This window comes from Equus quagga, chromosome 13 (assembly GCF_021613505.1).
Source record: "Equus quagga isolate Etosha38 chromosome 13, UCLA_HA_Equagga_1.0, whole genome shotgun sequence".
Classification (NCBI taxonomy): Eukaryota; Metazoa; Chordata; class Mammalia; order Perissodactyla; family Equidae; genus Equus; species Equus quagga.
This window is the reverse complement of record NC_060279.1, coordinates 32680200-32690786: the sequence shown is the minus strand read 5'-3', so window position 1 is coordinate 32690786 and position 10587 is coordinate 32680200. Positions and strand designations below refer to the sequence as shown.

General features: G+C 50.8%; 1 protein-coding gene across 1 annotated transcript; it reads left to right on the top strand.

Annotated features, from left to right (window-relative positions):
- Positions 1–8513: 8513 nt before the first annotated feature.
- KLHDC9 (kelch domain containing 9) lies at positions 8514–10421 on the top strand. The gene is made up of 4 exons (XM_046683712.1): positions 8514–9158; positions 9456–9615; positions 9709–9907; positions 10139–10421. The coding sequence occupies exons 1-4, from the start codon at positions 8632–8634 to the stop codon at positions 10303–10305; spliced, it is 1053 nt and encodes a 350-aa protein (XP_046539668.1). The 5' UTR covers positions 8514–8631; the 3' UTR covers positions 10306–10421.
- The last annotated feature ends 166 nt before the right edge of the window (positions 10422–10587 follow it).

The following is a 10587-nucleotide window of genomic DNA, read 5'->3' as shown; positions in this document are numbered from 1 at the left end:
ATGTCTGGACTTTGCAGGAACAATCTTGATTTCAAATACTCTGTCCCTGTATTCCTGTAAGCAGACTTAGACTTGCAAGATCATGTGTTTCTATTTTGGATGCATAATATGTAACCACCAAGTTACACAAAACCTTTCTGGCCTCTCTGGGACAGCCAGAGGAAGGGGCCTGACTCTGAACTCCCTGAAAACTGAGCGAAGGGGAGAGGCAAGACAACCGACAGGCTGGGGCTTAAAAGAATGGTAAATATAGAGATAGACATAAGAGAAGAAAAAAAATATAGGTTAAAATCTTGCAGCAGGACCCTTTTGTCTGGCAAGAGGCAGGAAGGAGGAATCAAGAGCAGTAAGGGCAATCATTTCATGTAGAATATTCTCCACACACACACACACACAACTCTACCTGTCAAAACCTTATTCATCTTTAAAAGCTGACCTCAAAGGCCACATCTTCCAAGAAGCCTTCTCAGCACCTCCCACCCAAAATTAATCTTTCTCCCTTCTGTTCTTCCTCAGCCTCTCCTAGTCCCTTTATTATAGCTTCTGTACTCATAATTTGTGCACATCTTATCTCCTTAACTAAATTGTAAGCTTCGATTTAAGAAACATTGATTGAAGTCTGACGTGTGCCAGGGATTCGGAAAATGTGTTAAATTGAGGGACAGGACGAGAGCTGTAGTCTGTGAACTTCCTGAAAGTTGGGCTTGTTTTATGATCTCGTCTCAGTCATCCATGCTAGGACAATCCATGGAACCTAACGGGGACTGACTACATTTTTGTTGAAGACAGGAATTTGTGAATGAATGGATGTCAGTATGGAAAAGGTGGACAGGGAGGGTCAGTGAAGCAGAAATCCTGACTCTCCTGAACCTGGTTTGTGATCCAGACTTTAACTCTGCCTCTGGACCATGACTCCAGCTCTGGCTCTAGATCCCAACCCCCAGCCATTACCATGGTTGTGACCTCTTCTTTGCAGGCTATTTCCCATAGGTCAGGGTTGTGGCCTCAAGGGCCAGGCTGGATGCCAAAACTCCCCAATTTCTCTCAGTCTCCATCATGGCAAACCCCTTCTCCTCTTCAGGACTCAGGTCCCCACCTGTGCCAGGGGAGCAGCCCCACCCCGATGCTTCTTTGAGATCCACTGTGGCAGGGGTGGGGTAGGGCCAGGGGGAATGGGGAGGGAGCATCCTGTATTATAATTATAATTATCACACCTTGGATCCTATCGCATGGCTTCAGAGGAGCTCTTTTCCTTCCCACGGATTCACCCCTCCCCGTCCAGGAGACCACAGGAGAAACTGAGGCATGGGGGTGGGAAAGCAGTTAGTCCCTAAGTCTTCTTTGGCCATCCCATTCACAATATACCCCTACCTCTCCACAGCACTACCAGTCAGGAAGTCTGTGAGCCCCTAGTTGGGACACTCACTCACTCACCCCCAGCTCCAGGCATATGGAGCACTGAGGGAGGCAGGACTTTCCAGGGGATGCTAAAGTCAGGACTTTTTTATGATTTACCCAACATTTTTTCATGGGTATGTTCAGGTGCTCATAAACACCAGAGGTGGCCTTGATGGCCACGCGCACCATTGGACCTGAGAGGGAGCACCTGAGCCAGGCAGCCCACTTCAGGCCTTTGCTTGAAGTAGGAATCTTTCTCCTTCTCATCTAACAATATCTATCTCCAAGTCCCTCTGTCCCATCGTGCCCTCAGTCTTATATGTCTCACAAGGGCTGTGCTCTTGGGGAATATGCCCTTGTACTTAGGCCTTTCCCCCCTGCTTTTAGGATGAGTCCTGTGGAAGGCAGATTCCAGGGCTGGGGCTGGAAGAAAGTACTTGGTTGGGGAAGACTTTCTTCTTCATTGAACCCCCATTCCCCTCATTCCTCACTACCTACCCTCTTCCCATCCAAATTCTGGGCCCTAAGAATGGGAACAATTTGAGCCAAGGTGGCATCTTTAGTATGTATATTTGAGCAACATCACTGTGTGCATGCCTGCATGCCTTAGTTCATTCAACAGACATTTAGTGAGCACCATTTTGTACCAGCTTCCAGGGAGGGGACAGAAATGCATGGTCCCTGCCCTCAAGGAGCCCTCAATTAGGAGAGACAAACATAAACAATTATAACAGTCTGTATGCCACCATCACACACTCCCTATGTGTCTCTGTATGTATACACATGCCATGCCCATACTCAGGACTGTCTCTGTGCATAACTGCAGATGTTCATTACCTCCATGTGTCCAAGCATCTGTGTGTAGCCCGTGTCTGTCCCCATGGCAGGCTGCACACCTAAGCCAAACCGGTTGGAGTGGGTTGTGCTGAAATTTTTGTTTGTGTCAATGGGACTTGGAGGTGAGTCAGGGAGGGACAAGGATGGGTGGGGTGGTGTGGAGGAGAAGAAGAGTGAGAGTGAGGGTCAGACTGAGTGAGGGGGGAAGGGGGGAGTGGTGTGAAGGGCTGGAGGTGGTGTGTCAGGAGGATGGGATCGGGGAAGGAGTAGATGAGAGAGCTCTTTAGTGAGTAACATCCTGTTTGTTTGCAGTGAGATCTCAGGTCAGAGAGGAGTCAGAGGGTGGGGGGAGACCCTCAGGCTTTGGGAGAGATGAGAGTGGATAATAAATCAGAGTGGAACTAGTTGGAAGCAAGGGTGTGGACAAAATGCCTGAAATTCATTTCTACACAGCTTTGTTTCTCTGTGTGATATTAAGCTATTCCTGATCTGCTCGTTGCCTTGGTTTCTGTAGTTTGTAAAGAAAAGGTGTTGGGAGGCTGGTTGATGTGGTGGTGGAAGATTACTGATATGGGACTTGATTCCATCCCTAGGACCAAGGCTATTTCAAGTAGAAGCTTCAAGGTCACTCCTGCTCCTCTCTAGCATGATCCTCACCCATGGAGAGGTGGGGAGGGAGCCCCATAAAGAAAACAGGGGCTCCAGCAGGGTTTGCTGCACTGAAAAACACCTTGCTCCCCTCCAGCTGGAGCTTCACTGTGCCCAGTATTAGGATGGAGGCATCCTGTTTTCCAAGAGATGCCGTCTAAACTTTCCTCTGCTGTGCTGTTCCTATCTGCCTATCCAGAGGCCCACTGATCCCCAGTACCCAGCCCCATCCTTTAATGACAACCACACCTCCTGGTTGCCTAATAACATCCCTTGGAGTCCCCCGAGCTTGTTCCTAAAGAGTCCAAGCTGGAGTGAACCACCCCGGGGAGGAAGCAGCTGAACATAAGGCACATTTGGGCCCTGATTCTCAGTAGGCCATTGGGTGCAGAGCTCCCTACCTCTTATTCTCACCCCATGAACTCACCAAGCTTCTGTAAATACACAGCCATGAAATCAGGGACTAGGGCATGCGTTAAGAGGCAGATGCCTTTATCCTTTGACCCAGTGTCCTGGATAGGCTAGCAGTTTTAGGAGGGTCTAGAAATAGGTCCTGGCTGGTCTAGGACAAGAGTAAAAGCCATCATGGAAATCAGTCTTCCAGGTGGTGACAACAGCAGCAGAAGATGCAGCAGCAAAGAGGAGGTAGGAGCAAAGGTTAGGTGGAGTCCTGAGAATTTGGTAAGAGAATGGATTCTAGTAAGGACCCCAAGCTGTGCTCCCCTGCATTCTCCCATCTCCATCCTGACCACAGAAAGGACCAGGTTTCTCCCAGGGAACCCACCTGTTGGGGAACATCGAGGCAGCCCCCAGGGCTGGGGGCACCCTGCACCACCAGGGGCATCCTCAGGTAACACCTGGCCTCTTTAGCTTCTCAGCTGGGATGCTGAGGGTGTGGTTCCTCTCTGAACCAAAGACTACTCCTTCCTGGCCATCAGCCTGAGCTCTTGCTACCACCCAACTCCGCTTCCCCAGGGGAAAGCCTCCTGGGGCCCTACAACCTAGTATCACCCTTGGACTTGGCACTGGGGGTGGCAGGACAGTGGCAGAGCAGAAAATGGGGCTGCAGATCAAAGAAAATACCATGAGACACAGGGGCTGTGAGAAGCCTAGAAGAGGTGGGAGCATAGGGAAGAGAGTAGGGAAGACCCTGAGAGGAGAGGGCAAGTGTTGAACGGTCCCTGAGGGAAGACATTCGAGGAGAGGGCACGTGCTGAGAGGACACAAGGGGGAGGTGGGAATTAGGAGAACTGGTAGGAACTGGGGATTCCTAAATTTTTTTATTTTTATTTTTTTGAGGAAGATTAGCTCTGAGCTAACATCTGCTGCCAAGCCTCCTCTTTTTGCTGAGGAAGATTGGCCCTGAGCTAACATCCGTGCCCATCTTCCTCCACTGTATATGAGGGACGCTACCACAGCATGGCTTGACAAGCAGTGCCATGTCCGCACCCGGGATCCAAACCAGCAAACCCCGGGCTGCCGAAGAGGAACATGTGAACTTAACCATTGCACCACTGGGCTAGCCCCATGGGGATTCCTAATTTGAGGGCAGATTTTCTTTTGAAGTTTGTTAGTATAATCCTCCTTCTGTATGGCCCGAAGTATTCACTTCTGTAAACCCTTTTGTAAACCCTAATTCCCTCCTTTCTCTCCCCACCGGGACCCAAAGTCACATCAGACCTGCAGCTCCACCTGTCTCCATCGTCAGTGCTCAGCACCCGTCAGCGCTCAGGTGTGGTTGCCCTGGTCAGAGGCCAGGATGTGGTGCAGCTGCAGAGGAGCCCTTGTCTCAGGTGCCCCAGGCTCTATCTCTGCCTGGTCTTGGAAAGGAGGGGCTAGGTCTTCCAATTTTAAGACACCCCAGAGGCCCCACGGCAGCAGGACTAGTTCTTGGCCTTGCTTTCACTACACCTGGAAACTTGGACCCTGTTCTGCATCAGTTTTCAGTCCCAGAGACAGTGAGGTTGGGAGCCTTTGAGATGAGGATGGAGGAGGGAAGCCCCAGACTGTGGGAGAGGCAGGGTGGAAGCCACATAGAGCATCCCCCTGACTCCCTTCTGAGCATCTTCTACCACACCCCCCAAGATGTACGTCATACCTTCCTTGCAGAAACCCCTCGTAACCTTCCTCCAGCCTCACCTTGAAATCTTTTTGAACTTCAATTTCTCTTTCAATTCTAGAAGTGGCGTAAAAGAAGAGCTAGGGATCAAGAAACAGAGCAAGAGTCCCTTGCCTGTGATAATTAGCAAGATTAGGAAGCACTGGTCCATGAGCTATAAGGAAAGGGTAGTGGAACAAAGACTGCAGTCTAATCTCCCCTTGCCAGCCTGCTTCCCTCCCTGAGCCCAGGCCTCCATGCTCTAAGGTCTTCTGTGGGGAAATTCCACTCCCTGAAAAGGCCCCCATATGTTGACACTCACTCAGGCGCTCATCAGTAATCAATACTCTATGACTGTGCCCAGGGACCCCAAACTGGTTTTACAGTTTAGAATACAGCCAAAGGGGAGAAGCCTGGTCACTCCTGGAAATTTCCAAATCTCCTTTCAGGAAAGTCAGACAGTTGGCTCTGTTCAGCAGTACAGAAAGAGACAGAGAAAAGGGCAGACCCAGAGAGAGAAACACAAGAGCAGAAATGATGAGAGACAGATCTCAAGGCACAATGAGACAAGTGGAAACCCAGAAAAAGAAAGACACAGAGAGAGAGAGGAGGAAGGACACACACAGACACAGACACACAGTTACTGAAGAGAAGTAATTCAAAGAGACAAAATCTGAAACAGAGACAGGAAGACCTAGAGAAATTTCTGGATGCCTACTTGCCCACTGCTAGGGTCACTCAGGTACTTCCCTCTCCTGCCCTCAATTTCCACCACTCAGCAACAGCCCAATGATACTTTCCTACTGAATAGTGCCAAGTCCCTCAAAAGTTCAAGTTCTTCCCCACGCTAACGCCACCTCTCCATCATTCTCTAACTCACCTGATTCCCACTCTCCTCACCCCAAGCTCCTTCCAGCTCACATCTCAGTCACAGGAACTCAAGATATGGCCTCCTGCAGCCCTTCTCTGGTCATTCCTCTGTCCCTCTGTTTGTCCATGTCCTTATTCTGGCTGAGCTGAGAGCAAAGAGCCAGAATTGGGATCAGGAAGGCATGGGGCCAGGAAGTCAACTGGCCAGAATGAGCTGTGGGAAAAATGTAGAAGGGTCAGAGGACAATAGAGGAAGGGCAAGAGAGAGGGCCTGAAGGGTGGGAAAGCCTAGGAGATATAAGCAGAGGGAACTGATGGAGTCTTGAGAGTGTGACTAACACCCCTAGGGTCCACTTATTGGCTTTCTGTGTGTACTGACCAATGCTGAGAACCAGGGATGGTCCCAGGGTCAGAAAATGGGGTTTAGGGAAGGAGAAAATAGACTAAGAGTTTTGTGAAAGTTTGAGACAAGGAGGTAAAAATTTGGACATGAGTCTGGGAAGCTGGGCTGTAGGGATCCTTGCTTGCCAGAAATGGCCAACTGAGACCAAACTCATAGGATCATGTCAGGACTATGAGACTTTCAGGATGATCTGCCCCCAGCCCCTTCCTAGACAGAGGTTGTCCCTGGATATTATTAGCTGGTGAAAGCAGATCCAGAAAAGGAGGAGCCCTGGCTGCCCTTCTCCTTACCTCTCACAATTCTCTCTCAGGTCTACCCTTCACTTTATCTTAATGCCCTTCCAGTTTTTGTATCATTGACAGGGTCATGATAGACCACTTTAGATGCTGTCCTGGGGCATCTAAAGTATGTGTCATCCAAGTGCAGATCAGCTTGTTTTCTTTTCTCTTCCTTTTCTTCTTCTTCTTTTTTTTTTTCCTGGATTCTTTTCTGCCTTCTCCAAAATCTTGGCTTGGCATTAGAAGTTAGTGACTTTTTAGAGATTTTTTACAATGATCTGGGAAAACTGAGGATCTTCCTTGTCAGACTCAGGGAGAGCTAAAGTTGAGTTGGCAGAGACTTTCAAAATTATTATTGGATCTCAGCATTAAGTACAGGTAGGGAACAGGTCTTAGTTATCTTCCAGCCTCTCTAACTGTGCCTTCCTGCCCATACCCCCCATAATTTTTTTTTTTTAATGGGCACCTGAACTAACATGTTACCAATCTTCTTTTCTTCTTCTTCTTCCCAAATCCCCCCAGTGCATAGTTGCATATTGTAGTTGTGAGCGCCTCTGGTCGTGCTATGTGGGATGCTGCCTCAGCATTGCTTGATGAGCAGTGGCATGTCCGCACCCAGCATCCTAACCCGCAAAACCCTGGCTGCCAAAGCCAGTGCATGAACTTAATCACTCCGCCATGGGGTTGGCCCCCCCCATGCTGTTGTCTCTGAGGACCAAGAGTTAGGATTAGGAGTGAGAAAGCCCTGCTGTACTATCAGATCCCTGAATTACATGTCCATGTGCACCGTAACCCTGGCCTCTCTATATGGCCTCAATTTCTGGGTATGATGGGGATCAAGTCGATGTGTAGAAACCAAAGGCAAAAGTAGCAGTCATCACTGCCATTTACAGCCCAGCCCTGGAGGACACAAGTCTTGTTTTTGTCCCACATCAGTTGTGCTGGGAGTGGAAATCTGTCTGCATTTCCTTCTATAGCTGAAACTAGTCAACTTGGATCTGGGCCTCTTCATTCTTCACTAGGTCCTGCAGGGATAGAGTTAAGAAGAAGCTCAGGGACCAGGCTTGAATAAAAAGAAGCTATCAGGGAGGGGCAGGAGTCTGTTTTTCTCACTCCTCCCCCACTTCACCCCTATCCAGCTTCTAAGGCTGGGCAGCATCTGCCCTGGATCTTATCAGGAGAAACTCCCTGCCTTTAATCCTGAGTTCCAGGTGCCACAATTCCTCAGTTTCCTTGTTGTGTGAGCCTATAAGGCAGACGAAATAAGGAATTACTCTTCCTAGGACTCAGTAGTGGAAAGTTCTCCAAGGTTCGCCTTAGGTATTTCCCCTCACCCCCAACCCAACCACACGCACAATTACAATGTGCCCCGAGAGACTGGGTTCTACCACCCTCTAGTGGCCAGAGCGGAAAGGACCTTCCCACCCAATCAATCAGGACCTTCAAAGCCTTTCACGGAATGACCGTCTGGAAGACACCTAGGGATAAACCAACAGCACATTTTATAAATGAGAAAGCTGAGGAGGCCTAGAGAAACAGTCACTTTGAGAGTCAGGAGTATAGTTGGGAGCAAAACCCCAAGGCCAGTTCTCCGTCAACTTTCACTCTGCCTATCGTCTCTCCTTCCTAGCTCATCCCTGGGGAGGTCAGTACGAATTAGAAACGCCGCCGAAGCCAAAGGACAAGGTCCCTCACCTCCCCCAGCAGAGCAACATCTGCACCTCAAACGTCATCATTCTAAAACAGTTCCCAGCTTAGAAGGGACCCTTCTGAGGAACTGGCTGTCATCGGACTTTGCGAGGTTAACAATCTTTCAGTATTTTTGTTGACCTCGCACAGCTCCTGCCTCCGGTGACAACATTTTACGATTCTGGTAGCTATCCAGGTCTCCTGTCTCCACGGTAACCGGTGCTTTGCGACCTGCAGTTTGCAGCGGTCGCGCGGCAGCCGCTGCAGTGGTTGCCGGGCGACGGTGGAGCGAAGCGGTGGCTTGAGGTGGGGACCGGGGCAGGCTTCCGCGAGGGGCGGTTCCCAGGGCGGCCTGCGGAAGGGGCGGGGCCTGGCCCCCGTGTAGGGGCGCGCCCCGGGTTGCCCGCCCCATGGCGGTGGCGGCGTCCCCCGGTGGGGCGGGGGCCTCGGGCTGGACCTGGCGGCCGGTGGCTCGGGACGCGCTTCTTGCCCGGGCCTTCCACTCCTGCACCGAACTGCGGGGACAGTTCTATCTGGTGGGGGGTATCCTAGCCGGAGGGGCGAGAGAGCCAAGCAGTGATACGGTGGTCTTCGATCCGGCTGCGGGCCAGGCGGTGCAGGTGGGAGTCCGTGGCGGCCTGAGGCGCAGCCATCACGACTCGGTGCCCGTGGGCGGGCGCTGGCTCTGCGTGGTGGGCGGCTGGGACGGGTCGCGGCGCGTGGCCACAGTGGCTGCCCTGGACACGGACCGCGGGGTGTGGGAGGCGTGGACCGCAGCCCCTGGCAACTGCCCCCCTGCCGGCCTCAGTAGTCACACTTGTACCCGCCTCTCCGACCGAGAGCTGCGGGTGGCAGGCCGGGAGGGAGGGACCCGAACTCAGCGTCGCTATGGAAGCATCTACACGTTAAGGCTGGACCCCAGCGCCCGCACCTATTGGTATGGCATCCCCTGCCCAAAACTTTTCACCCTCCCTTCATCTACATTCTGGAAAAGCAAAGGCTAAACAATTTCGCAGGCCATTTATCCACTTCGTCACCCTAGCATCCTCTTACCCTGGGAATCTACCATGTCTAAGATAGCTGAACTCTCTACCAATATTACCCTCCATCTCATCTGACTTATCGCACTGTCCCATGCGTCCTCTCTAGCCTTGTTAGGGGAGCGAGGGAAGTAGGACAGCACTTACATTTTCCAGAAAACCCAACTCAGGCCTGAATTTCTGCATATCCACAGCTACAAGGAAGAAGGCTGCCACACAGTCTCACGCTCAGGTCATTGTGCTGCCCTGCTCCAAACTCCTGGGCCCCACGCAGGTCACCAGCTATTGCTTTTTGGGGGTTGCGACTCAGGGGAACCAGAAGTAGCTGGGCATTGGAGTCACGGGAAGATTAAGGTATGATCTACTCGCATCTTGCTTAAGGGTGGGAAGGGGGCTAAACTTGTGATGCCCAAATCCATCCAGACGATCCCTTCTTTCTCCCCCAAGGAGGAACCACCTGTTGCCCCCCGTTTGGTGGAACAGCTTGCAAGGCTTGTGAGCAGTGGGCAGGGGTCCCAGCAGGGGCCTCGGGGACTACGGCATCACTCATGTTCTGTGGTGGGGCCATTTGCTGTGCTGTTTGGTGGAGAAACTCTGACCAGAGCTAGAGACACCATCTGCAATGACCTCTACATCTATGATACCCGTGAGAGCCGGCTTAATGGTTGAGGAGGGGAAAAGGTGGGAAGATAGAAGACTACAGACAGAAAGAGAATGGAGTGATGGGGTAGAGAGGAGGAAGAATTAGTTGACAAGTGAAAGGAATATGCAGAATATTAAATTTTGATCAGGCCCACAAATCAAATGAGAAAATAAGAGCCCCACGGGTGCCGATGTGATACTACCTCAATAACTACCCTTTGCCCTTACCCAACAGGCAAGTCTCCTTCTCTGTGGTTCCACTTCCCCTGTGCAGACCATGGGCTGAAACGCGTGGGCCATCGGACCTGCCTTTGGAATGATCAGCTTTACCTGGTTGGGGGGTTTGGTGAGGATGGCAGGACAGCGAGTCCACAGGTTTGCATCCTGGACCTCTTTATCTAAAGAATGGTGCCAAGACACACTGCCAAGTCTCTATTTTCTTGCAAACTCATAAGGTATTATCACCAGAGCTATCTGCCTCATTTCAAATGCTTATTAAATTTCAGTCTGAGAGTTAACATTTGTCTTTGAATCTTTTTGGGGGAGGGCAATAAATAAGTAGACACATTTTTATTTGCAAGGGTAAGTAAAAAACCTGGGACCTCCTCTGATATTGTGAGCCATTAAACTGATGGAACCAAAACCCACAAATCATATTCTTTTCCTTGCTTCATGCAAATACCA

Bases quoted from the DNA above. Each gene is read 5' to 3' on its own strand.
- KLHDC9 (XM_046683712.1), top strand. From the start codon at position 8,632: ATGGCGGTGGCGGCGTCCCCCGGTGGGGCGGGGGCCTCGGGCTGGACC. The intron at 9,159-9,455 runs GTATGGCATCCC...GCATATCCACAG, and splicing joins CCCAGCGCCCGCACCTATTG to CTACAAGGAAGAAGGCTGCC. The intron at 9,908-10,138 runs GTGAGAGCCGGC...CTTACCCAACAG, and splicing joins CCTCTACATCTATGATACCC to GCAAGTCTCCTTCTCTGTGG.